This window comes from Aulostomus chinensis, chromosome 17 (assembly GCF_037954235.1).
Source record: "Aulostomus chinensis isolate RoL2024-O1b breed Wild chromosome 17, RoL_Achi_v1.0, whole genome shotgun sequence".
Lineage (NCBI taxonomy): Eukaryota > Metazoa > Chordata > Actinopteri > Syngnathiformes > Aulostomidae > Aulostomus > Aulostomus chinensis.
Window position 1 is genome coordinate 4,979,296 of NC_141336.1, and position 26,783 is coordinate 5,006,078.

The window sequence follows — 26,783 nt, forward strand, 5'->3', positions numbered from 1 at the left end:
TCAGTTTGACTCTGCTTTGGAATTTTTATTTTCTCCTTTATTCGTGAATTTTACTTTGAAAAGAACACTTGTCTGCATGGCTGACTTTTATGCTGTTTGAATTTTATTTATGAATAAATGTTCTCCTGTGAATGTGGACTTGCATGCCTCATCTGTGTGCTCACTGGTTTCCACTCTCGTGTTCTGTGGGTTTTTTCTTTTCTGTGGCTCCTTAAGGTGAGTGACACAACGGTGTCACTGCCATCATCATCACCTTCATGACCGATCAGGTCACAGTCAACTTGAATCACTGCAGAAATGTCCATTTTAATGTGGAATTTTATGTTGAAGTTCTGTATGTTGACACAAACCTACAACCTACCGTGATTTTTATTTTTGTACGTTTTTTTTGGGGGGGGGGGTGCATAACAGTGAAATAAGTTCGATATCATCACTTTTTTTTTTTTTTCCTAAAACGGACGCTCCTTCTTCCTTTCTTCCACCAGCAAATACAAAAAATTTAGGTCATGTTTTGAAAGTATTCTGGTGGCACCTAATAGCAATAATTGATACCTCTGTTTAACTCTGAGTCTGAATAGTTAATAGTTAATAACCCAACCAACTACAGTGAACCATCCATCACATGAAGTAAGATTTAATGTGAAGCTTAAATGTTCCATATGTGGGATTCACTGGCTACTTCCGGTTAGCCCCGTGCTAACACGAAAGCGGGTAAATTTGGATGAATGAAAACGAGAGTATGCTCGCCAGTGACAGTTGATGTCAGTTGAAACAGATTGTGCACTCAGAAAAAAATCGAATGAACGACTGAATTAACAACAACGAACATCTGAGTGCACCAAGCTTTAGCGACGCCAACACTAAATAGAGCCAGTTTAGCATTCCTCAGTATTTATGCTAAGCTAGGCTAAACGCGTCCTCGCGCCAGCTCTGTATTTAGTTGAGGGACATGAGCAGAAGAAAAGTGGAACTTTCCCTTGCAGACATCTTCCACTGGAGTGGACATTTTCTTAAGTTAAAAACAATGATGACGGAACCAGGCTAGCTTTCCTCAGTGTTTGTGCAAAGCTAAGCTAAACATATTTTCCATTGAAGACAGGTTCTTGTTAGAGTGGACATTTTCTTCACTGATTCACTGAACTCTGGATTGTTTTCTGGCATTCTTCTATGTTTCAGCCATAGCCACTGACAGTACTACCTAAAAATAAGATAAATGATTTTATTCAGTCAAAAAAAACTATGTTTTATGTTGTAATGTTAAGAGAGAACATGAGGGAAAAGGTGACTGTGTTTTCTACTGACGCTGAAACTAACCTTTGAGTGGAAATATTGTTGAAGTCATTAACCAACACACGTGTTCCTCCTCCATTGAGCTAAACTCCTCTCCACCCCCCCTCACCTCTGACCTCTGACCCTGCACCTCACCCCACCCCTCACTGACATCTCCCTGCATGTCGCCGCTGTGGGTGCAGCTTGAAGCGAGCCAGCTCACTGGGGGTCCTTAACGTGGCGGACAACGCTGCCAGTGACCACTACCAAGTAAGGAGCCCACATGTCAGGACGCAGGGTCCAAAGGTATCTGCAGAAGGTCGCCGGTTTGTCTTTTGCTCTTCTGATGGCGGGAAAACTGAATCACTAAAATAAACATCCACAAGGCTAACTGGTGTTTCCCAACCACTGGATCATGGTCCTGGGTGGGCCGTGAGCGCCCTCCAGTGGGCCACAGAATACTTTTATTTTGACACTCACTTTTTGCAAATGAAAATCCATGTTTTAAGGGAGAATAATCATCCAAAAACAGGAACGGAATACAAAAGTAATAAGCTGTTTTGTCTTATGAAAGCCACATTCAAATGTCATCCATATGAGATGCCGAAAAGTTCCTGAGGCTGAAAAACAACCGTATTTTGTTACGATTGTCACATACAAATTATTGAATATGTGTAAATAAAGTTCATTAAATGTTCTTATATTTTGGAAAAAGTTGAGGAATCACATCCCCCTAAAGTAACTTTAAGTAATATTTTTTATTTGCCATTAACTTAATAAAGGAAGAAGAAATGTAGTTAAAGATAGAGGACCTCAACACTAATGGCCAGGCTGATATACAGGTACTATAAATAATGACCCAAGTTTCTGTTCCAGTAATTAATTGATTCGGATTAGTTAACAATACAAAATTGTCACTTTGTAAAGAAATAGTAGTTTTGATGGGCTCAGAGAATTTACTGGCCATTTTGAGGGTTTTCTACAGGGCTCCTGTAGTCTTACATTTGAAGTAAAATGTGTCTTTTGGTCTTGAATCTGACTGAGTGGGTCTCAAAAAATGTGAAGGATTCGGAAGTCAATTGTACGATGAGATGACTTCCACATGTCAGGTTAAATGTGGTTGAGGGAAACACCCGGAAGCGCAACGATAATCACCTCTTTTCAGTTCGACACGAACCAAAACGAAATCTACGCTGTTATTTTTCTCCCCACCTTTTCTGCCAGTGAAGCCGCGAAATTGGTCTTATTTTATTTCGTCCTTCATGACGGACCGACGACCGCTCACCTTAAATGGGAATTTTCGATGTGAACCTAAAAGGAGGGCTGGTGACGTCACAACGAGTTGGAGCTCCACAAACGTGAAGTGGAAACCTGAAACTACGACCAACAGTTAAACTTCTGCAATGGAGAGAACGTTTGCTTCCTCCTGAGAGGATCTTTAGTTGAAGTCATCCAAACATCCCTTGCAGGAGACCCTCAGCGATGCAGGGTGAACTGCACTTTTAGGCTCATTTTGCACCGAAATCATCTTGTGAGTGTTGCATCACAGCTGAAAATGGAGCTCTGCAGCACCTTAAAACATCAGCTGTAAAAGCTGCTGTTTCACTGAGTTCCAGGGAGAAGCAGGTGTGCGTGTACAGTATGAGGTGGGCAAACTGCAGCCTTGAATCAGTCCAAGCAGGCCGCAAATTCACAGCCAGAGTCTTAATGATTCTGTACATTTAAAATATGGAGCTCTGACCGTTCATCTGAGTATCGGTCCACCCGACCGTGCGCCAACAGGCTGAACCAAACCATGAAGCCCTCCTGCAGATGTTTTTGACCTGCTGCGACGCCTTGTTTCTTTCTCCCTCCTGAGTCTTTAGAAACTGCATCCACAGAGGCTTTAATGTGTATTTGTCTGTGACCTCATGAGTGTGACTAACTTCATAAATTACACTAACAAACACAATGACAGTGTTCGTATGTCCTAACGGCACCGACCGAATTTCTCTAATACCAAAAAATATAACATCAGAAGACATTTCGTCATTGATTGCCATATTTCATTACCTGAATAGTTAATCTCACTTTTGCAGTTTATTTTATGCTATAAATCTACTTTGAGTATAAAAACGCCAATCAGATGGAAAATAAAGCTCAAGATGTGACATGTTAAACCATATTTTGATCATTTTTTTGTAGTATTTTCATGCAGTAAAACTGAGTGTGAAAATCCTGAGCAGCTGAACAAAGATCTGTAACCCAATGTGTAATGAGACTTTCATGTCGTTAAAATGGAACCGTATCAAATTCAAAGACACATGAGAGGAACCTCAGCAAAATCTTTTTTTTTAATGCTACATTTAGCGCACGTAGGGTTTGGGCAGAGAAACTCCATTACTCTATGTCAACACTGTTGTTGCGAAACTTTAGACTCCGATTGGGTGTCAACTTTAAATCAACAGAGCAACAACGTCATCAGATTTCCTGACTTTGACTTTTGGCCACCTGACATCATAAAATGCATTCAACCAAACATCGATGACATTAGCAGCTAGCTGGGGAAATGGCGAACATCACCGACGGTGTAACTTAGCATTAGCATTGTCACTGTGAGCACATCTAGATGCTGCATTTCGCTCACAGCACCCCTGGTCGGCTATAGAGGTTTGAATTTGTTGTAGAAAATCCCATTTGTTGTGTTTTTACCTCTTCACCATTGACTTTTTGTGGTATTTCTCTGGTTGACAAATCCATCGTTCAGTGCCTAATTCCACTTCCTCTGACTGCGTGTCCTCCAGGAACGAAATAATCGTCTGAGAAAAAGTCGCGACCTGAGTGCCAGCCACACCGACCTGGCGCGTTGAAGGTCTTTGACTCCGGATGAGGTGAAGGACGGAGGCTGAGAGGTCTCCAGAGCTTTGCCGTCCCATCCACCCTTCAGACCCTCTTCGCTGTAAATAGACGTGTGTGTGAAAGCTTCAGATGTGTGACTTTATACTTCACACCAACTCGCTGTACAGGTTTTAATCTTTCATTGCACTTTCCAAGATATGCGCTCTTTGTGGTGTTTTATCAATACATATCGCAGAGCAGAGGAATGGAAACGTACGGTGGCCTGCTGGATTTTTGAGTGTGTAAGTCTGTGTGTGTGTGTGTGTGTGAATGTTTGTTGTATACAATTGTTTTGTTCGTGTGAGTGATGCCCCCCCCCCCCCCCCCCAATGTTTTATGACACCCTGTCACTTGAACGAAGGCAGAGTTTCAGTTTCGCAAAAACTTCTGAACAAAAGCAGGAAAAGAATCAGCCCATTGGTCAAGCTCAACTGCAGCGTCGCGTGTTCAGCCCTGCTGCTGCTGCTGCTGCCCAACACCGCGCTGCTCTCTGATCGACTGACTTAAAGTTGAATTAGCTCCTTTTCTCACTGGCCTAAACAACAACAACACAACTATCATCTGCAGTGGGAAGATGTCTGACCTCTCGACGCAGGCAATTAACAGCTCTGATCAAGAGTGACAAATCCTGTGTGACTTTGGTCATGTTGGTCACTTCCGGTGTGATGCTGGGACCCCCTTAACTCTGTTTGGTCATCTCAGCCACCAATTGAACCTGTCAGTGTTCAAGCAGTGACGCTATCCAGCATCCTTCATTCACTGAGTCCAAAAACAGATTTTTTTTATCCATAGCGTTGCAGAAATTCCCCATTAATTAACTGCACTGTTAACAGAAAATGTAGCCGATGTAGCCTGCATGGCTCATTTACAGCCGCAGACGAAGAAAAGATTGAAATAATTGATCAGTTACTTCAGCATAAAGCATAACCATAAATCCCGCCGTGGTGTACTGTATGTCAAACTTTTTTACGAGTCTTGAAAACAAAGTGTCTGAATAACACAACAGAGTTTGTTGACAATCCCTGTTGTCAAGCGAAACAAAAAAGAAGTGCAAAGCTTAGTGGAGGCGTCGTGCGTCCTGTCGTATGCATCCCACAGCATAACGTTAGCTTTGCACCCCTAAGAAAATAAATCATTAAAAGTGTTGGTTTGTGAAGATGACCTACACCGAACAAAGGATGTAAGGCTCGTCAACTTTTGTTTGCGATGGAGTTTATCTCTCCTGTAATAATCTAAAGTCCTGGGCAGAAATCCCACAGGCTTTTAGTCCAGGGAACCCATATTGATGCTAACTTCATGTTTGGCATACAGAAAAAAATACTTATAAACTTGATTCAATGATGACAAAATGTCTGCTGAGTATATTTATAGAAACCTTCCACCACTCCTTCCAGTTGAACTTGACCGATGAGAGCAGTTCGGCCTCCTCTGTCCAGCAATGACGTCTTGTTTGTAGGCTCGGACACCCGCTTTGCTTGTTGCCTCTGCCGATTTCCACTCAACTGATATACAACAAAATATTTCAATGCACCGTTTGTTCAAAGAGAAAATCCAAAAAAACCCCAAAAACAACATATATATATATATATATATATATATACATATATATATATATATAAATATATTTTTTATTTTTTTTTTGCAATATTAAAGCCACAAGAAGCTTATCAGGCAAGTTTGAAACCACTGAGGTTTGCAAACTATCAGACTGAAGGTTGGAAACCTGCTGAGGAAACTGTCTCTTCACGACTTCTTGGTCTAAAGACAACAAATAATTTTTCCTAAAATGCTCTGTCCTGTGTTTATTGAATATTTAGCTTTGGAGGTATGACCACAGTGTGTGTAAGGACGGATGGTCAACTCGCTCAAAGCAGAGCAGAATGAATCGCAGTCAGTGGGGGAATAAAACGGAGGTTGCGACGAACAAAAGGTCATTTATGTCATAAATTTTGTTGACAAATTTGAAATCTAGCATATACTCTCCCCATTTTTTTTTTGTGTGTTTTTTTTTACAATTACTTGACAAGACAATGGCGTGTGTTTTCTGCCATGCTCGCCACACATGGTAGCGAAGCTAAACCCCCCCCCCCCCCGACGGTTCCAAAAAACTGGCATCAGTAACTTTGCTAAGCAGCAGCAACAAGGCTAATGGCTAAAAACTCACTACCACAAAACTACTCACCCCAAAATAACAAAAATTCACTTAAAACATTGATCAGGCATTCTTATTAGATGATAATTACAACCCACATGTTCAGTGAATGTTAAAGTAGAATTTTTATTTAAGCTAGGTCATGTTTGAGCTAACACTTAGCTGTTAGCACCTGCTGATCACGAGAGAGCATTTGTCCCACAGGCTTGGCGGGAAGCCTGGCCCAGGAAGAAGAAAACTTCTACTCAGCAATGAATGAATGAAAATGAAATGCAAGTTTGAGTAATTTGAAAAACATTGCCCTGATTTAAAAAACAGCCAAAAAATAAATCCTCCTCATCAAATGGTCTGCTTCGTCACCGTTAGCTTCCTACGCTGTGGACGCACGACGTCAGAGTCGACGCAACCGGCCTCAGGCGTCTGCGTTTGACGTCCGCCATATTGTTTCGTCTCTTTTTAGCAACCACCATTTTGTCGCCTTCTTAAAATAATTACCTGAGTCATTTTTTGTTCAACTGGCAACAAAAAGTAAAAAAAAAGAGAGACCCAGGCAGTTATTTTATTTTATTTTATTTTAAGAGGGTGACGACAAATAAGACAAATAAACACTTAATAATTCACTTGTGCTGTGTTTACTGACATTTTATTTCATAGAGAAAAAAAAGCATTAAAACACATTTGTGTGAACATATTGAAGGCATTTAACCAAAGCGCCACAGACTTTGAGACGAGGGAGTCGCACGTTCAGCGAGGCCCATTACTTCTGGGTTCCAGGGCTCCTGCACCGCTCTGTTGAGGAAGTAGAGAGTTGACCATCTGTCCTTCTAAACTATCTGTGTTATGAAGTTCTATGTTTACATTTGCGGTTCTACGTGATGTTTTAATGTTTCTGTTCCTTTCGATGTCTGAAACTGAGAATGTCAGCACTCGCTCCTTAAATGTCGAGGTTGAACAGTCCGCTGCTACCAAGTAGAAACCAGCGCGTTCATTGGCACATGAAGGTCGACCGACACGTTCTCAGGATGGAGGCCGGAGTGTCCCACACTGACGTTCTATCGCTTCACCTTTCAGATCATCCATGCCGGAGAGAGGTTACGACGTTGTTTACTTCCTGATGTTTATCACGACAACACTTAACCATGTGAGCGAAGGGATTTTGGGGCAAAAGCAACCACAAAAATGCAAACTGTAAATTATTTAATGACAAGATTGTCATGCAAGAAGGACATTCATTTTTAGAGGATAAAGTAAATATCAAATAAAAAATATATATTTGCTTTAACCAAAATAAGTATAAGTCTCTAATGGTAGGATTTATCTGGTTGTAGTTCATGAATGCCTATATAACACTGTATAACACCGTGTCAGTTTCGCCTCAGTAGATCCAGAGTGTTAATTAGAACTGGAATTACGTCACGTTTTAGTAATAGTTTTAACAGCTGATCAAAACTTAGATGATAAAGTTTAATATTTACACAATTTATCAAACCACAAAAAAAAAAAAAATTGTTCCAAATAGCAAAATACTGTTAATAAAAAGTACATTTGAACGGGATACAAAAAGGCTGATTTCACGTAAAAGCGCTTTCAAAATAAATGACCTTAGTTCGCATTTAATCGCGCACATGGTGACGTCTCGCGTGACGACCGCGTTTACTGCGCCGGCGTGTTGTCTTCTCTTGTTTGAACGTGGTTGCTTTTTTTTCCAGGGGTGTGCAATATGCTTTTGTTTGGATGATGCTTTAAATCTCAGAGATTCTGATTTGTAAATCCGGACCTAATTACAGAATTTATGATGAAGGCTCCCTGTGACGGACTGGCGACCCATCCAGGGTGAACCCCGCCTCTCGCCCAATGTCAGCCCACACACACACACACACACACACACACACGCAACCCTTAACGGTTAAGCGGTCGAAAATGGACGGTTGCATTATGAAGGTTTCATTCCTGGTAATTATACACCCCTGTTTTTCTTCTTTTAAACAATGTCGGTTCCCAAAACATAATATAAGAGACGTGGAGGCCCTGAACGTAAACGGAGATGGATTGAATGAAGATGATTCACTTGTTGTCATGAGAAAACTTCATTTAGTCGTGAGAAATACTTCCTTTCTCCGCTTCTGTAGATTTGGCATCTGAATAGTTCTTTATTCCTCCACTGCTGGCAATAATTTAATCAAAGTTGTAGAGATCTTTGTGTGTGTGTGTGTCTGTATAAATATCCTTTTAGACTCGGGGAAGTGTGTGTTGATGTCACAGGTCAGTGGGGTGCGTTGCAGCTTCCTGTTGGCTGTTGATCAGTCTGCTCGTTAGTTGTCGTTGATGTGTTGTTGTAGAGGCTCAGCAGAGTAACGAGGCACATAAATGAACTGGTTCCGGTGGTGTGGATGGACTGGGAGAACGGTCTGGCCCAACAGGGTCACACAAGCCGATTTCTTTTAAGTCCCATTTCCTAAAGGTAGATTACACACGATCAAACCCAAAGAAGCGGTTAAAAAAAAAAAAAGAAGAAAAAAAAGGCCATAATGATTAAAATATCTGCAGTCATCACCATTCATTTTGAGTTTTTTGTCTTGAACTTTGGGGCGATATAACTATAAACTATATCAACATGAGGTTGTTTGTTTGTTTGTTTTTCTTAAACTTGATTTGCAGTTTAAAAAAATGTCAAGATTTGTGAGCCCTAAAACACACACAAGGTAAGATTTTTGACATTAAACGACTTGAGATTCTTAAAAGTCACACGCAGGTCATTTAGATCAGATCAGACACTAAATGCATGATGATGTCACCGGCTCCCACAGTTTGATCAACTTTTGGTCACAGGACAACTATAACTAAAGTTTTGTGGCCAGGATTTCCCCTCTCTCTCTCTCTCTCTCTCTCTCTCTCTCTCTCTCTCTCTCTCTCTCTCTCTCTCTCTCTCTCCCCCTCTCCCTCTCCCTCTTTCTCTCTCTCTCTCTCCCTCTCCCTCTCTCTCTCTCCTTCTATAATCAGAGCACAACAAAAATTTCAATCCAAACATGTAAAAACAGAGCTCCCCTCCATCCGCACCATGTCAGCTGTGTTCATATGCTGCGTGTGCCGCCGCCGCCGCCACCATGTACAAGCATCGTCATGGTAACCGTGGCCTTGTGCGTCTGTTGCCGTTCGGCAGACGGCAGGCTGCAGGTGTCAGGAGACTCACAGGAGAGAATCTTCTCATCTGTCCTGTAACGCACCTGCAGGCGTTTATTTGTCATTGTTTTATGGCTGATTTTGCTGAGCGGAATGTTAACATGTGGGGGTACCAAAAAAAACTTGTTCCGTCCTTGAATTTTATTTTATTTTATTTTATTTTTTGTCTGATTAAGATTGTAATTCTCGCTCTTTACCTCTGGGTGGTGTTGATGTGAGGAGGGTTGGTGGAAGAGTATTCTCAGCCATGGACCTTCGATTTTCTCAACATAAATCAACTGGTTTGTGTCACTTCCTTCGGATTAAGATGGAATTTCGTCCCATTTACTCCTCCTACTCCAGACATTCAATGAGAATGCGGATTGCACGTCTCAGGCGTTCATGTTTCAAGCTGGTAGCCAGTGTAGTGACGTGGGATCGAGCCTGAAGCTCCAGGAAGAAGCTTGTTTGAGCTGTAACACTGCGGAGTAATGAAGGAATTCTGTCCAGAGGTCCAGTTTTACACACAAAAACCCGCTCCGCAGTCCCGTTTTTCTTCTGAACATACGTTTTATTAAATTATTACTGTTATTAAACAGGGGAGTGGATGTGCTCCATTTGTAGGACACAGACAACTTCAAACAAACTGTACGTTGAATTCATCCAGCTGCTGTTCCTGGGTCAGACTGGCGCTCACATGTCCGCTGTAACTGTTGCTCTCCCAAACATTCACGTGTTTTCAGTGTAGGATTCTTCCTCTGACCGGGGTGTGAACGAGGTCAGCGTATGGAGGAAAATTAGATAAATAAAGCACTGATGCTTCTGCAAATAACCAGCAAACCTACACAATGTGTAACTTGTTGAACTCTTTAATTTCACTGTAATTGAGGACGTTTGTCTGCAAGCTGATGTTCTGCCACGACAACCTTTTCCTTTTCCTTTTTTTTTTTACTTGAGCAGTGTTTGAGCAGCACGTTACTGAACAGCTTAACTGTATTTGACAAATAAAATGGTCAAGTTCTCAAGGTTCTCCTGTCGTGTGTTTCTCCCTTTGACCCGACGTGCAGAAGCTGAGTTTAGTATCGTGGCGTCCTCTGCTGCGCGTGGCATCCTAGTTGTGTTTCGTGCAGCGACACAAGATGCACAAGAGTGAAGTTTAGAAGAAGAAGAAGAAGAGGTGTTCTGTCAGGAAGGGCTCCTCCTCAAGTCAACCCACCTTTAATCATACATAACCAGAGTAACAGCAAAGTTATCACATGACACCTCAGGTGAGTATTTCTAGAACCACTGTCTTTGTTTTAAAGCCACCAAACAATTCTCCATGAGCGACAGCAGCAAAGGAAAATGACCTTTTCAGGGCCAGAGCCACCCAGGAGACCCAGGCTCTGTGAGGGCGGCCATCTGCCTCGACTGGTGGGGGTGAAAAAGAGAGAGGGACCAGAGGATGAGGAGTGGTCACAACAGCAGCTCACGATAAAAAAAAAAAAAAACATTTACAACTACCCAACAACATACCTGAACATAATGAAAATATTGAAATATATATTAATACAAAATACCATGAATGCAGTATTAGTACTGATGTTTTACAGGACCCTACTAATACTTTTAAAACAATATTGCTAAAATAAAACTAATAGTGCTAATACGCTAACAGTATTGATAATCTTAATAGTACAATAATAATGTTAATACTAATTCCAAGAAAGTACTACTCATGCTAATACCAAGACTATACTAATCATGTGAACAATGCCCATACAAATATAATACCAAAACAATTAAAGTACTCATAATGCCAATACTAAAACAATACTAATACAGTACTCATAATGCTAAAGGGAATAAAAATACATTACTCATGATGCTAAGAATAATGCTAATACAACTACAGTGCTGTATTTTTATACTAATCGTGCTAATGCTAATAGCAACAGTGGTCGTCCTCTGGCAGTGGTAGTTGTAGTAGCAGCAATTATTGTACCCTTTCTGACAGAAAACATAACTCTTTTTCTAATAAATATTTTATATATTACATAAATTTAAAATCAATCTTGAAGTGTACCTCGGTGTCATCAATAATTGCAGCCTTTGTGTTCAATAAAGCATCATAAAGTCTGATGCGTCTGTTTGGGTGTTCATGCGATCACCACTAACATGGAGAAATCACCAGATTTTAAAGTAGCAATTTCCAGATCTGGAAAAGTTTTTGACATTTAACCAAAACCAGAGATGAGTTCAAAAATCTGAGAGGATTGCTTCACATACACATGTTAGTCAGTAATATTCTGGTGGAAACTGATTCAAGAATATACTTTGATAAATATTTGTGTTGTATCAGTCCATGAGTATGTGGTTTAACAAGCTCAACAATTCAGCAAAAATAAAGATTTCCATTCTCTGGGTGTGGCTGAAAAAAAACCGAACACTCCACTGAACGTCACATAAAATCTGTGCTCTCATTCGCACAAGGCTCCATCAATCAAGCAGGGGGCGTGTCCATGCTGGTCGTGCATGTACAGCAGCGAGACAGAAAAAACAGCTGCTGTTGGGAAAATGTCTTCAGTGCCTGATGGGAAGAAGCTGGTCCGGAGCCCCAGTGGCCTTCGCATGGTGCCGGAAAACGGTGCCTTTAACAGCCCATTCTCCCTGTCCGAGCCGCAGTGGGTCCCGGATAAAGAGGTGAGCCCGACGGCGGGATTTTTTTGACAGTGAGAGGCTAACAGAGCTGCTCGGACACTAGCGACAAGGTAACCAGAGAGAACGCTTGCATTTCCGGTTGATGATTTCAAAATAAATCCGCTGGCTGGAACAGTATACTCGGCAAATTGAGTTTATGCAACATACTTGTTTCTTATTTATGTTTGAGTTGGCACGGTACATATTAAATATAATCTTTAATGTTGTTCGAAATAGAGCTACAAAAGCCACCAAGGCTCCAAGATAGCAAATATACTGAATGCGTGAGCCGACATGGGAATTAAAGTTTGAATCTGTCGCTGTATGCGCCCCCTCTCGGTTATGTGTCACTCTTATTTCCAATTTGCAGTCAAGAACATCCGGTGTCGTAGCTGACCGCGGTCAGCTTGACACATTGCTGGACATCGCACGTAGTTGGCCCCCGAACTGGGCGGTGCAGGAAAACACGGTCAGCAAGGCTGGCAAATAAATAAATAGCTAGTTTTGCGCCTGAAACACGCAGCCCAACATTGTCCGTATGTTATCTCCCTTAGACTTCGTTGAAGTATTAAACTGGCGCTGCTGTGTGTTTTGTGACAGCAGCCTCCAACGTTAGCTCGTCGTGTTTAGCTAGCTGGCCGAGCTGCTCTGCTAGCTCTGCTGCACGGCAGAGAAGTCAGTTCCCCCTGGACATTCTGTTTGTCTTTGCTGCCGTCAGAAAGACCCAGAGACACTTTGCCCCTGCTGACAGCAAACAGCCAACAAAGTTAATAAGTGCCCTCTGCAACTTGATTAATCACTGCAATACTGATGAGTATGCTGCAGCCTGCACCATCAGTTATTAATAGGAAAAGAAGAAGTGAATACATGTCAAAAAGACGAACACGTAAATGTCATTAAGACGTGTAAACAGGTAAGAAAAAAAAATCAAACCATTCTATTACACACATCAGTAAGGGGAGTGTTTGGGTCTGCAACCAAAACGGATTCCAAAAGTCACCATTTCTCTTCTTTCAGGGTTAAACAAAGTCCAGGGGGATTTCAAAGTGAAATGACATGTACAGCCTTTCCAAAAGAATTTAGTTTTGGATGCGTTAAATGCTGGAAAGGTGTGGGTGCCAGGGTAAATGTGTCAGATGCAATTCCTTTTGAAATGTGAATGCAAATATAAAAACATGACTCCTTTACTTAAAAAGGCAAACTGGCTTTTTTAAGAAGTTCACAACTGCAGCCACATTCGCACAGAAATGGAACAGTTTTCTGTCTTCTCGGACGTAAAATCACGTGCAGATGTTGGTTGGGAAATTACTTTTGTGGGTCGCTGAATGGATGTAAGACAATGTTCCTGTGTGTGATTGTTCATCTCAGGCTGCCTGTTGATCTGCCGAATTTCGCTATGTGGATAACATCGCCGTGCCTCTCAGGAGTTCTAGTTTTCCTCGTTACACAAACACAAGCGAAAGTGCGATCAGGTCAACCGTTCAGATACTAAGTAACACGATAAGAGTTGTGTAAGAATCCTGGCTTCTCCTCTCTCCTGAATCAGTAGCTCAACATTTCATGAGAACAGGATCTTCAACTGTCATCACAGTCGCTGAAATGCCAGTTTGGTAGATGATAGTTGACATGAAACTCTTACAGAAACAAGACGTAGTCTGTTTTAATCATTCGACCGATGACGTCAGTTGAGCTACAGAATCACGCGCTGAGAGTTGTAGTCAGACTGCTTTTCAAGCTGCTGTCATCTTGAAAGCTCGTTGCTCATCCCGTCGTTGTGTAACATCCTGTTTTTCCTCTCTCCAGTGCCCCAGATGTATGCAGTGTGACACCAAGTTCGACTTCATCAGAAGAAAGGTCTGTTTTGTTTTGAATGTGTTAACAGATCCCAGATATACATGACGAGGACAACCAGACTCTTGTCAAGAGGCCAGACAAGTTTTTACAGAGGAATTTCAGGCTTTCATTTCGTGAAAGCGGAGATGGTTTTCGCTTCTCCGGGCATGGGTTCATTTGTTTTGGCGAGGAGACACACTGAGGCCTGTGGTGGCGGTCGACTTTTTGAGACTACTGTGACATAATCAGTCTTGTGTCTTGAGGCTGGAAGACAGCCGGTTCAGTGTTTCCCTGCACGCAGTGCAACTCTGGAAAGCAAATTCTTTGGTTTGATTGACTGCTGGAACTGCAGATATGCTGATAAACCAGAATGTAACTGCAGTTTTGTTGGAAGACTCAATTGATTCAATTATCTTCAGCAGCTTTTGAGCTTTTTATAAAAAGAACATATGAAATTCTCTCTCTCTGTTCAAAACTTTTATTTTGGGAAAGAATTTGACAAATGCAGTTTTTCCCAAATGAAGCCAATCACTATGAACACACTGAACAAAGTATTTTTTTATTATCACTATTATGCATGCATGATTATATTCATCAGTATCTGCCGGTATTGAGCATTTTTAAAGTATTATCTGTAAAAGTCAGCTGGCCAACATTTATATGTGCTCAGGTCCGTCTGCTTTACTCGTCTCACTTACTCAAACACAAAGTGCAGCTCGCTTTAGCAGTTAGCCAGAGATTAAGAAGTTTTTTTTTTGTTTTTTTTTTAACAGCTGACACATTTTTTGATATTATAGAGAAAGTAAAGTACCCATACTTGCTCGCTAATGGCTCTAACCTGATCGCTGATTGCGATTCATCATAAAACGGAAAAAAGGACAGCAAGTTGCAGCACTCAGGACATCAAACCGCTGGAGCTCGATAAGCGAGTCAAACGCCATTTAAAGACCCACTGCAGCTCAGGCACTTCCTCTGACATACCTCACTAAAAATGATTTATTCTGTAAATGATACTTTTCAAGCACCATTTCTCTCTAATTAGGTCCTCCTTGGTGCGTATGTGATACATTAGAGTTCATATTATTGTCACATGAGTTTCATTTTTACAATGATGTGAATATTTGATTTATGTTTTAACGATTTCAAAATTATAGTGTGACGTGGAAGTGTTGCTGATGCTGTGCTTCAGTAGCAACTTTTCTGAACGGACATCAAAGTACTCACTGAGCTCCTCAGTGCTGAATTTGTCTCCGTGCTTCTCTCTTACCCCGACACCTGAAGAAAGTGAGCTAAACCAAGCTAATGCTAACGTAGCCCAGCCTCACAACACGATCAACTCAGAGAGACAAATGATGTTTAACCTGACGATCTTTGTGACTGTAACTCGTGTTCCCTGCAGCACCACTGCCGGCGCTGCGGCAGATGTTTCTGCGACAAGTGCTGCAGTAAGAAGGTGGCGCTGCCCCGCATGTGTTTTGTGGACCCAGTGCGGCAGTGCGCTGAGTGCAGCCTGGTGTCACAGAGGGAGATGGAGTTTTACGACAAGCAGCTCAAAGTCCTCCTGGCAGGTGAGTAGGGACACGTCTTCCTGCTGACTGTCAAACTAACTGCATCAGGAATGACCACCTTGGTGGTGGAAATTATAAACCAGGAATCTGTTTTCTTGAAAATATTTGTCTGTTGCTATTAATCTGGGGAATGTGGAAACTCTTTGGAAAACTAATTTCTTGACAGTTTAAGATCCACTGATGGTAAAATATAGTAACACTGTGTATTTGGTCTGCAGGATGCTTGAAAATCTTAGATGTGCTGCCTTTTCTCTGGATTACATGTTGAGTCTTCTGTTTCCAGGCGGCACTTTTGTCGTGATTCTGGGAACCTCAGACAAGTCTGAAACCATGACGTGTCGCCTCTCCAACAACCACAGGTGAGTTTGAAATCCTCTATTTACAGCACATTTAACAGGTTGAAGATTTCGGGTCTGTGTCCACCTAAGCATACATTTCCTGGATCGGTTCCCTGTGTTGCCTCTGGCTTGGTTGGGTATCTGACACATTTGGCTGTGGGCAACCGGATGAGGTTGTGTGTCCTGCTTGCCCCATTTGCGCCTCCATTTGCGTCAGGGTGCTTGTTCTCGGGGGGGGGGGGGGGGGACGGTGGGACTGGGATGACCCTCCCATGTGCTGATTAAACCTTGTTGTCACGTGAAAAGATGTTGCCTCAACTCCACATGTGACGAAGGAAACATGTGGTCGTCAGATCGGCAGAAGGTAGGATGCAACAACCATGACAGCTTGGATGCAGGGTAGGATCAACATGGCACGATTTGGGAGGAAAAAATGATGAAAAGGCGTCGTTACAAGGTAGAGTACATCCTGTGGTTTTAGCTCTGGATGAAATAAAGACTGAACCACAGACGGTGAAAAGACGACTCGCTAGACTGTGTGAGGAAACAGGAAACAGTCACCCGGTTCAAAAGCCTGAGTGGATGTTGTGTTCAATAGCACGTGTCAGACAAATGGTGGAAGTCAAATAACCGCTGGATTGATTCTCACTCCCCCTACGACAGTGTCAAAGTTTCTTTGAGCAAACTACTAAACCTCGAATTGCTCCTGATGAGCAGGTTGGCTCCTTTGGGTGGCGGGGTGCGTGTGTGTGTGTGTGTGTGTGTGAGAGAGAATGAGGCAGCAATGTAGAGCACGTTGTGTACCACCAAGGTCGAAAGGCGCTATATAAATACAGTCCGTTTATAAAAACAGACTGGCTAAAGAATGTGCTGTGGTGAACACAAACTTTAAGGCTGGAGATTTTACATTCTTACAACAATCCCACAAAAAGACTGAAACCATCAGTGATTCCAACATCCTCTGTATCTGATTGCTTTGTCCCCAGTTGTCGTCCTTACGAAATCCTATACATGTCAGATTCGTTCGTTTAGACATGAGCCAGATGTTTGTTCTTCTTCTGCCCCAAATATCAGGTACATGTTCCTCGATGGTGAAAGTCACTTTGAGGTGGAATTGTCTCGGATCTCAAGCATGCAGATTTTGACGGATGGGACAAGTCCAGGAGGTTAGAACTTCCAAAATAATATTTCCATAAATAACATTCCAGTATAAGCTATTTTTTTCCTTTACAGCTGCATGTTGTGACAGAAAGAAAACATAAAGGTGCTTGTCAACTTTTCGGGAAATATGCTTGTTGTCCATCGTCCTCAGAACCAGAGAAGAAAATAGAGACCCTCCTCTCCTCGGTACTGGATTAGCCTGCTCAGACCCTCAGAAACCCGTTGACTGCTAGTTAGCTTAGCACAATGAATGTTGGTGGAAGGGACATGTCAGCATACCTCTGTCAAAAGTCATCAAATACACTATCCTCACAAAACAGTTTATTAGAAGTTTGTTTGGGGAAAATACTCGCTATCAAATAACGGCTTAACATTGCGAACATTTTAGTTTTAGAATCAGACTCCCAGCTGGCACTACTTTTCCTACTGGGCGCAGTGATTTGACGCAGCACCTCAGAAGCTCCATTGTAACTTCGGCCAACAAAATGTTTTAATGCCTAGAAAACCAACTGCTGCAACTAGTCATGGCCAACTTTGTCGGAGAGGATGAGGAGGATTTCTTGTGGGTAAACTAAAATCATGAGCCTTATCTAGTGTGTGACTTGTAACAAAAGTATGCCAACATTTCCCTCCTACTGCTCTTCAGTGTGTGAAGCAGTCAGCTAGTGTCTGAGGGTCTCAGTTCTCTAATGGCGTAAGACGAGTGAAGGGGATCCATCTCCTTGTCCGGAGACAATGGAATAGAAGAGCATTTCTAAAAGTTGGCACTTTTCTTAACCCCCACCGTGCTGGAGCTTCTTTTTGAGGTGGATCCACTAACAGTTCTTTTGGTATTATCCCTAAACTAACACCAATACTCTTTCTCCTCTGCTGCTTTGACTCTGGTGGCCTGGCTCTTCTTCTTCCTCTGGGCTCAGAGAATGACGTTCACACTTACACCAGTCTGCTGGACAGTCACTATATCTCTGAAGGTTAGCGCTCCACAACCTCTCCATCTGTGTGGAGTTACTTGTCATCATCCCATCTCTCAGATTCACATCAGTCTGCATGATGCTCCCTAAAAACATCCCTCATTTATATTTGTGTAAAGCAGCAGGGTGTTGTTTAGCTTGTTTTGTTTTTTTTCACTATAGAGCGGCGCAGGGACAATATACAGTACTTGTGTAGTCCAACTGAAAGGTAGCATTGCTATGAGTTCCCTTGACCAAAAACCAGTTGGATTTTTACACTGTATTTTGAATTATTGCAGAAAAGAAACCCTGTGGAAAACAAAAAAATGTTTTTCAACACACAATAATCTTCCCTATTGAAGAACACCTTCATGAATTTTAAAGCGTAAATGTAATCATAAGGGGTCCAAAGCTAATTTCATGCTATGAAGAAACTATACCATGAAGGCATGACTTCAGCATCACCACATCCAAGCTTCATGCTCCATGGTGTGTAATGTCTTTGACCAGCCAGAGGGAAGCAACCTCTGCTTTGGAGGCCCATAAAAACCAGCAAAATAAATGTGTGGCTTGATGTGTTTAAGAGTATAACATTGAAACATGTGGAGCTTGTGTTAACCACAGACCTTATTTCAGGCATTTAATCCAAAACTCATTGGAAAGAATCTCACTTGTGATACGACGGAAGTGGGTTCATTCCTGCGCTGCTCTGTAGCAGAAGATCATCAATAAGATGACACTGATTTGGTTCTGGTTATTATTGTCCATCTGGAAGCTTTGATAATGTTTACCAGAGCGAAATTAGTCAATTGATGTCAATCAACCTTTTTTTTTTTTTTGATTCCTTGATTTACTTCTCAAGCAAAAAAGCATTCAAATATGTGAAGTTTTGCTGCTTTTCTCTGTTTGCTTATCCTTTTGAATCGATTATCTTTTGCATTTGGGCTGTAGGACGAACAAAACAAACTTTGTTCTTGGCTTCTGCGTTTGCGGTGCAACACAGCCTCATCTTTTAATGCATGCTCGTAATTAGATTAGGAACCCCTCGGCTCACTTAACCAGCTCAGTGGTCACAGTTGTTTGGACTTGTTGAGCCTGGTGGGTTGGCCTTGCTTTGTGTCACAGACGATTCATGTACGGATATTCATGGCTTGTGTTCTCTTGTTTTGAATCCTCTAATCTCCTTTACATTCATTCTTAATCCTCTGACATGCCTTTGTTGTGTGTGTGTGTGTGTGTGTGTGTGTGTGTGTGTGTGTGTGAGTGTGACGCATGCATACATGCGGCTTGTTGATACTGTCCAGGTTGAACAGTGTTACAAAGCTCATGAGGGTGAATCATTTGAGTGAAGTGATTCCTTGACATTTTTGCTCTCTTAAAATATTCATCCAGTCTGAGCTGAAAACAAAACACAAACACAGGATAAATGTTCTTAAAGAAACATCCTCAATGGTTTTTTTTGTGTGTGTTTGTGTTTGTGTGTGTGTGTGCACGCGCAGGGGGGACATCGCGGGCCAGCGGCATGCTCCTCCACTACAAGCCAATGGGCTCTCAGGATGCCCAGCAGCTCCGTTTGGAGGCAGCGGATGACAAGAAGGTGGCTTCGTTATGGCTGGCTGCAATGCACAAGGTGAAGCTCTGCGGTCTCTGTGCTGACTACGTCTGATGCTTAGTCACGTACAGTCGCATGCAAAGTAAGGGAATGTAATATGACAGTGATTGATCAAGGAGACGAGGATTATACCGCATGATGCACTTGGGACGTTGTAAACAGACAGCTTTAGTCAGTTTTGGTGTTTGTTTGTTTTTTTCTTTTTATTGCTGTAGTTTTTCTGAATCTATGTTCATTGCTTTCAAAATATAAAACAGATAAAAGATTGAAATTCCAGTAGCCACAGTTTTGAAATTAAATGGAGAAAAGAATTTAAAACGAGCAAACACAATAGGCTCCTCCTGGAACCGTCACCTTATCGTGGTGGAGGAGTTTGAGTGCCCTAGTGACCCTAGGAGCTATGCTGTCGGGGGCATTTTGCCCCTGGTAGGGTCACCCAAGGCAGACTGGTCCTAGGCAAAGGGCCAGACAAAGAACGGTTCAACAGACCCCCTCGTGGAAGAAACACCAAGTGCAAGGTGTACCCTGCCCGGAGGGGCACCGGGGCCCCGCCCTGGAGCCAGGCCTGGGGTGGGGGCTCGAAGGCGAGCGCCTGGTGGCCGGGCCTTGGTTCGTGGGGCCCGCAGACCTGTCAGGCCCAAACGAGTAGTGAGGGTTTGTTGGGAACGCCTGGCAGAAGAACCAGTCAGAACGATCTTTAACTCCCACCTGAAGTACCTTTAGGCTCAGGCCCTAAAAAAGGTTAATGAGTAAATAAATAAACATATTTCAACAGGAGAGAGAATTGAACCAAAAAAACTGTAAAGAGAAGTAGAATACTTCGGCGGGTCCCAGGTCTTCATTCTAAAACCTCTTTCTCTCCAAGTGTCAGGCCTTCACTGTTTCTCCCAACCACGAGTCATGTGTGGGAGCAGTGTCCAGTTTCCACACTCGCAGAATTAACTTCTTCCTAATCACAGCCATGTACAAAACAGCTTTTACCTCCTGGCAAAAACGATAGAAGTAGTGCCCCCCAGAGTGGTCAGGTTGCCAGTGTTTGCCAAAGACCTCAGAGGAACAGCGAGGGATGCCTTTCTAGTCAGTGAGTGGTCAATCGCTAACTCTGTTTACATCAGTTACAGACAGGAAGAACTTCAGAATGGCCTGTGGTTTGTATTGTTTTGAACTGAATTAGGTTGTGTGACATTAACCGAGTACTCACGTACGCTGTTCAGACGTTGGCCCCAGACCTCACCTGTGTCCTCCGTACGTACCCAGCGTGTCTGCCCGTGCTTATCTGATGTACTTCAGTGTGTAGGATCCAGGTTTTTTTTCCTGTAGTTTTTCTTAGTTGTCAGTCTCCATTAGCTTCAAGCTAAACATACACAGCTGACTCGTTCTGCATTCTGGAGTCACAAAGAAGTGATGCAGGCAGGAAAGTCTTTGTGAGCTCAAGACACCCTTTTGTGAGTACTTGAAAGACAAAATACATGGATGAAGTATTCATTTAACAAAAATAACCCGTCAAGCAAAGAGACGGGACAAAATCACACAGAAGTTTGTATTCATGCAACATTTCTGCTGGTATTGTCTTAGATTTCTTGACATTTGAAAGAACAGAGAGTGTGGCGACATGGTGTCCTGCTTCACACGTCTTCCTCCATGTCCTCCGCAGGCCGCCAAACTTCTGTATGAAGCTCGGGACCAGTGACGAGTGCAAGAGTGAACCTCCAGGCAGCACACACCCAAGTGTTTTCTCCCCCGCCTCTCCGGGGTTTGGTTTTATTAATGCCAGTTCTTCTTTTCATTCATCTGTTCTCTCATCAGTTATCATGCTCATTTTGCAAGAAACGTTTATAGAAAACTAATTTTATTACCTCTATAACCAGACCTTTGTACATCCTGTTTACTCCAAATAAGATGGGTGTTGTAATCTTTCAAGTTGATTCATCCTCTTTGGTTTGATACAGTAAATCAGGGCATGCAGCATTAACGTTTCTACATGAAACCCGAGCAGCTTTCTAATGAGTGTCTGCTTATTTTTGTGAGGCTTCTACTTTTAATTCTCTTTCAGATATCGCTTTTGTCAGCCACGTGATCCTGTGATACTGACTTTTTGTTTTTCCCTCTCCGAAGTTAATTTTTGACATAAAATGATATAATTGATCTTTCATAAACTTTTTTTTTTTTAACAACTTCCGGGGTAAAACATCATGTAGTGGTGCAGCTGTTTCTTGATGACACAGTAATTTTTTATGCTGCTGTTAATGTGTCTACAAGGATTTGCTGCTTTAGCGGAGCTGAAAGGCACCAAGTCGGGGTTGAATGTCCCGCTCATGGTCGAACAACCTTGTTGAACACAGGTCTTCCACGTGAAGCATTTTGGTCTTTTCAGCCACAGAAACATGATGGTTCATCTTTTAAGATCCTCGTCTTTAACTGTGACCACACAGAGACGTACATTCTCATCTTTATTTTAAGTGCAGCTAAATCCTTGGCATAAAAAGCAGATCTCTTTCATGTTTACATATAGTGACTTTTACATGTCAGTATCTTTAAATGAGATTAACAAAATGGAGCAGAAAGTGAGTAACTCCTCGTTTCCACATATGACGTCTGGAGCTGGCGAGTCTGTAATACGCCGGAGGTCCTCTGATGTGGCTTCCTTCCCTTTGTTTTTATGTTGAAATATTAAGACTTTTGCGATGGATTACAGATTGACCAAGGGGAGCGTGGTAGCAAAATACAAGCTAACAAGCAACAAGGGAGCTAACAGGCTACTGCTGTGTCTGAAGTGTTTCAGTTGGACATTCCACAGATCGAGGTGTCAGGAAAAAACAGTCTGAAACAACCTCTCATCCAGGCTGATCAGCGGGCGTTTCGATCATCTAACAGCAGCAGTTTACGTTTTATACAAAATCACTGACTCCAGACGTCGGCATGTGGAAAATGAGGCGTTTGACCAGCTGACAAGCTGCTGGTCAGCTGACGAGTGTACTACGAAGTCAGGTTAATGGCGAAGCAAGGTTTGCTGAGTGCAAAGCCAGAGTTGTCCGTCTAATGAAAGTGGCTCTCATTTAACCTCATTAGATCCCAATGGTAGCCAACCTGCTCCGGACCAAAGCCTGTTCAGAGCTGGAAATGAGGTTCTGTTCAGAGGGAGAGTGTTTAGAGCGAAGTGACTTCTCCCCGGAAATTTGACGACATGTTGTATCAACGCGGACCTCATCTTGCTTCGTAGTACAGCCCTCAGGAGCAGGCGATGGACCAGACTGCAGTGGCGGTTTGTGTCTGAACGAGGAGTAAAATGGTTTTTGGGAAATGTAGGATTCTCAGACCAAAGTAAGGAGCAGCAGGTGGAGGAAACTTTCTTGTCTGGGGAAAAATGTGAACATCGCTGGTTTATCACCAGATTATATTAGAGAGACATCATATGGTGTATTTTACCTTTTAGATAAACAGGCGAGTTCAGTGGTTCAGGTGTTTCCATTTCTCTACTTCTTACTTTCAGATAAAAGTATTTAGGCCTAAGGAAACACAGACTCTTTACTGATTCTTTATAAACACAGACATAAATTTATGCTTTAAACGTAATTTCATGTATCGAAGTTTTGTATGAGCTATTTTGTTAAATATTCCTACTTTCACACAAGCAGTGTACGTACTTGCATACTTTTTACAGCTGAATTCCAACTATAGTTTTTGTAACACTTGTATACGTTCTCCTCTCTGTGGAGTCTTGTTTTCGTCTTGCTGATATCCAAGTGCAAACCCACAAAGATAAGAGAACGTCAGTCAGCCCATTGCGGTTCAGTTCTGGCTGAGACGGTTCGTCAGAAGCGGTTCTTTAGCGGCCAGGAAACGATGCTTCCAAGCATCTGTTCTCAAGCAGAAAGTGACTATTGAGTGTTTTGTGAATGTCATCCAGTGCAGACTTTTATTTTTTTAAATTTCAGTCTGCCACGAAATCTCCCCCACTACAAAAAAATTGTCGTTTGTTACTTCGAAGCAAAACACCAACTTGTTATGAAGTGTTCTTATTGCCAGCTTTCCCCTGAGCCGGAGGGGAGTAGAGAGCCGCTTCCCTCTTCTGTGCAGACCATCAGAGATTAGTTGAGTACGAGCTAGCTTAGCGGAATGAATGGAAGTGGATGGGAAGTGTTAGCATACTTCCAGCAGAAGCTATCAGGTTCAGGATATCTGTTTATCCACAAGTAGTCCTCCTCACCCTTTGGCCAAAGTAGTTCTGGCTATCGGTATGATTCCAACATTACCGGCCATTTTAGTGAGGTTTTTTTGATGGAGGAATGCTAACACCTCCCACCCACTACCACTTGTTGTGCTAAACTAAGGAGCATGAGTCTTAGTTCCCTAATGAAGCACAGAGGAGAGCAGGGTTGTGGGGCGTGTAATTCCCAAAACGTTTTAGAGGATCTTGGTCAGGAATTTATTTTGTTTAAACACTAAACTTTGATTCACACAACTTAATATCTGCTCCACATCTGAGAACAAGGATGAGATGCAAACTTGTGTGTCAGTTGCTAACACTTTGTTAGCCAGGATAAACCAAGTAACATTGACTTCACAATAGTTTCCCTCCTTTAGAAGCTCACTGGTGTCCTGTGTCTTCCCTACAAATCTTAGCTGGATGGCAGGAAGTTCAGATCCCACTTTGTTGGGGATTTTTAAGTTTTAACAGAGAACAGATCTTTTTGGAGGTTTGCTTTGCTGGATTTTTACCTTCCATATGACCTTCCTGTCGTACCAAGTGAAAACACTCATCACCTCACCTCCACTTTGTGACATAAAGTTTATTTTTATACGCTACTCACCTAAGAGTGTGAACCACATGATGTAATTTGGTTTGGAGCTTTGAGACGGAAGAAGAATTGTGTGAAGGTTTTGTCTGTGTCGTTTGTAATGTTGTCTCACAAGTATTAAATTCACCAGGTTGTCCAGTTGTGTTTTTATACCAACAAAAACGTTTTCTCCCCGTGTGTGTTGTGACGTGAGGCTGCACAGTTCATGTTGTCAGATGTGTCACGACTTCTGGTTGTCAGCATGTGTAAAACCAATTTTCAATCACAATAATACGCCGCACAAATGAGTACTTGCTCCAAATTTACTGAAGTAGAAATACTGCATTTATGGTTCTGTCCATCTAGGATGTGTGCCTGTCACACAGACCTTGACCTTTGACCATCAAAATCTTCTCAGTTCTTAACTTGAGGCCCGGTGGATGTTTATACTGTACTGGAAGATATCACATGGAGGTACATCCTCCATCGTGCATTGGCGAGAGTGGGACTGACGCGCGCGTGGCAACATGAAAATATAGTGCCTGCCGCCCTCTGGCCCTCCTGATCGGTGATGTTTTTGTTTCAGTTTTAAATATCTCAAACTTGCCTCTAGACGGAGAAGTAATTAGTGGACTCAAGACAGACGTTGTTGCCATACTTTGATTAATTTGTAACCACGAGTGTTATGTTCTTCCCGTGCTGTCATTCATGTGTGGGGACCAGTTACATCTTGCGGTTGCAAGTTAATCAAATTGTTGGAAGTAGTTATGTCAGCAGGCCACAAAGTCTCCTTAAGGATGCTGTGTGGCCTTCTTGACTCTTCCGTTCTAATTTAAATGATTGTGTGTGTGTGTGTGTGTTCACACTGCTACACGTAATGTCATTACTCAGTGTTTGTACCTGCACTTTATGGCCACCCTGATTACAACTCTTTATATCCCGCTGCTTCATTTATTAAGAAGATAATTACCGTCTTTATTCAACTATTCTGTTGACAATAAAATCAAGTGTTTATACGTTTGAGTTGTCTGTTGTTGTGGAATCAAACCTAGAATGAAGAGGAACCTGTCTGACAAGGTGATTTGAGTGTCTGTTAGGTAGCTGAGGTTTATTTGTGTCTTTAAAAATCATCAGAGCACGAAGGGGGAAATGTGTGTGAACAAACAGTATCATTTGACATGTATTTTTGTGTAAGAATAGAAAAAACAATCTTCATTTTGCTGTAAAATATTAATAGTGACTTGGTTACATGGTGACGAGACTCGTCAACCTTCAGCTACAAACTTGTAATATCTGACATACATGAAATCTGACTTGAGCGACCTGCAGATGCAAATCTTCCAACATCTAGAAGCAGCCCATCTGACGGAGGGTTTTCAGTAAGGAATCATGTAACACGCTAGACGTAGCTAGCAGCACTCCCCACTAGCATTAGCAGCAACCGCTAGAATTCGTGACTGGAACCTGTGAGAGCAGGTCCGAAGCTGCTTGATCTCATTGTTGTAGAACAGTGGGAATGAAAAATTCTAATCGTTGTGAACGCAGATGTTCTTCACATGGCTGATGTTACATGACAGGTTCACGCTCTGTAATTTTCAAAAATGAGAAATGCCCGTGAACTTGAGGCTAGGCTTCCTGGGCCAAAAGGTCAGAACCCTAAAAAAAAAAAAAATCAAAATACCATCATCATGGTTCCAGATCCAAAAGCAGGAACAAGAAAGACTTTGATGAGTTAGACAGGGTTCACAGGGTCATAAAAAATCAGGAATAGTCATGCAGGTGGCAATTTTCCAGGCCTTGGAATGAAAATAAAGCCAGAACCTTTTTTGGAAATCTTATGTCGCCATCTTGTGGAGGATTTTGCCCCCCAAAAAAGTGGGTGGATGGATCTGTATTTGTTCAGTGTTGAAGAATTAAGATTGTTCTCATTCAGTGGGGGCTTGATGTAGTCTGTTTTAAGGGAATCAAGGAAATTTCTGAGTCCAGGGAACAATTTTAATATATAATATATCATCAAGCAAAGTATCTAAGACCTCATTGTATCCAGGTTAGAACGGTGGTGCAGTGGTCAGCACTGTCACCTCACAGTAAGAAGGTTGTGGGTGGAGCCCCAGCTGGAGCACGGGGCCTTTCTGGGTGAGTCTGCATGTTCTCCCTGTTCCTGCTGGGTTCTCTCTGGTACTCCGGCTTCCTCCCACAGTCCAAAGACATCAAGAGGGGACCAGGTTAATCCAGACTCTAAATTGACCGTAGGTGTGACTGGGAGAGCCAATGGTTGTCTGTCTCTATGTGTTGGCCCTGCCATGGACTGGCGACCGTCCAGGGTGAACCCCGCCTCTCGCCTGAAAGCTGCTGGGATAGGCTCCACCCCCCGTGACCCTTACCAGGATAAGCAGAAGAAAATGGA

The 26,783-nt window shown here is 42.4% G+C and overlaps 2 protein-coding genes and 1 long non-coding RNA gene across 6 annotated transcripts in view; 2 read left to right on the plus strand and 1 right to left on the minus strand.

Moving 5' to 3' along the window:
• Positions 1-9,223, plus strand: part of klc1a (kinesin light chain 1a) — a 56,123-nt gene extending 46,900 nt beyond the window's left edge. The window contains exons 15-16 of one of the 3 annotated variants that reach the window (XM_086181783.1): positions 1,473-1,575; positions 4,053-9,223. In XM_086181783.1, the coding sequence (XP_086037909.1) occupies positions 1,473-1,575; positions 4,053-4,118 (169 nt within the window). In that variant the 3' untranslated portion in view covers positions 4,119-9,223. The remainder of the gene's footprint in view (positions 1-1,472; positions 1,576-4,052) is intronic. The other 2 variants (XM_086181784.1, XM_086181785.1) reach the window with 2 other exon arrangements.
• A 1,003-nt stretch (positions 9,224-10,226) lies between these two features.
• LOC147246108 (uncharacterized) lies at positions 10,227-12,194 on the minus strand. The gene is made up of 3 exons (XR_015109663.1): positions 11,523-12,194; positions 10,807-10,867; positions 10,227-10,673 (listed from the first exon to the last, which is right to left on the minus strand). It is a non-coding gene; the product is annotated as an uncharacterized LOC147246108 (long non-coding RNA).
• Positions 11,942-24,248, plus strand: zfyve21 (zinc finger, FYVE domain containing 21). 2 transcript variants are annotated; one of them, XM_086181793.1, is made up of 8 exons: positions 11,942-12,139; positions 13,940-13,990; positions 15,369-15,537; positions 15,821-15,896; positions 16,950-17,041; positions 17,954-18,007; positions 19,486-19,616; positions 21,253-24,248. In XM_086181793.1, the coding sequence occupies exons 1-8, from the start codon at positions 11,972-11,974 to the stop codon at positions 21,286-21,288; spliced, it is 777 nt and encodes a 258-aa protein (XP_086037919.1). In that variant the 5' UTR covers positions 11,942-11,971; the 3' UTR covers positions 21,289-24,248. The 2 variants fall into 2 exon arrangements, with proteins under 2 accessions (XP_086037919.1, XP_086037920.1); XM_086181794.1 differs by lacking the exon at positions 17,954-18,007 and having other exon boundaries at positions 11,944-12,139.
• Positions 24,249-26,783: the final 2,535 nt, after the last annotated feature.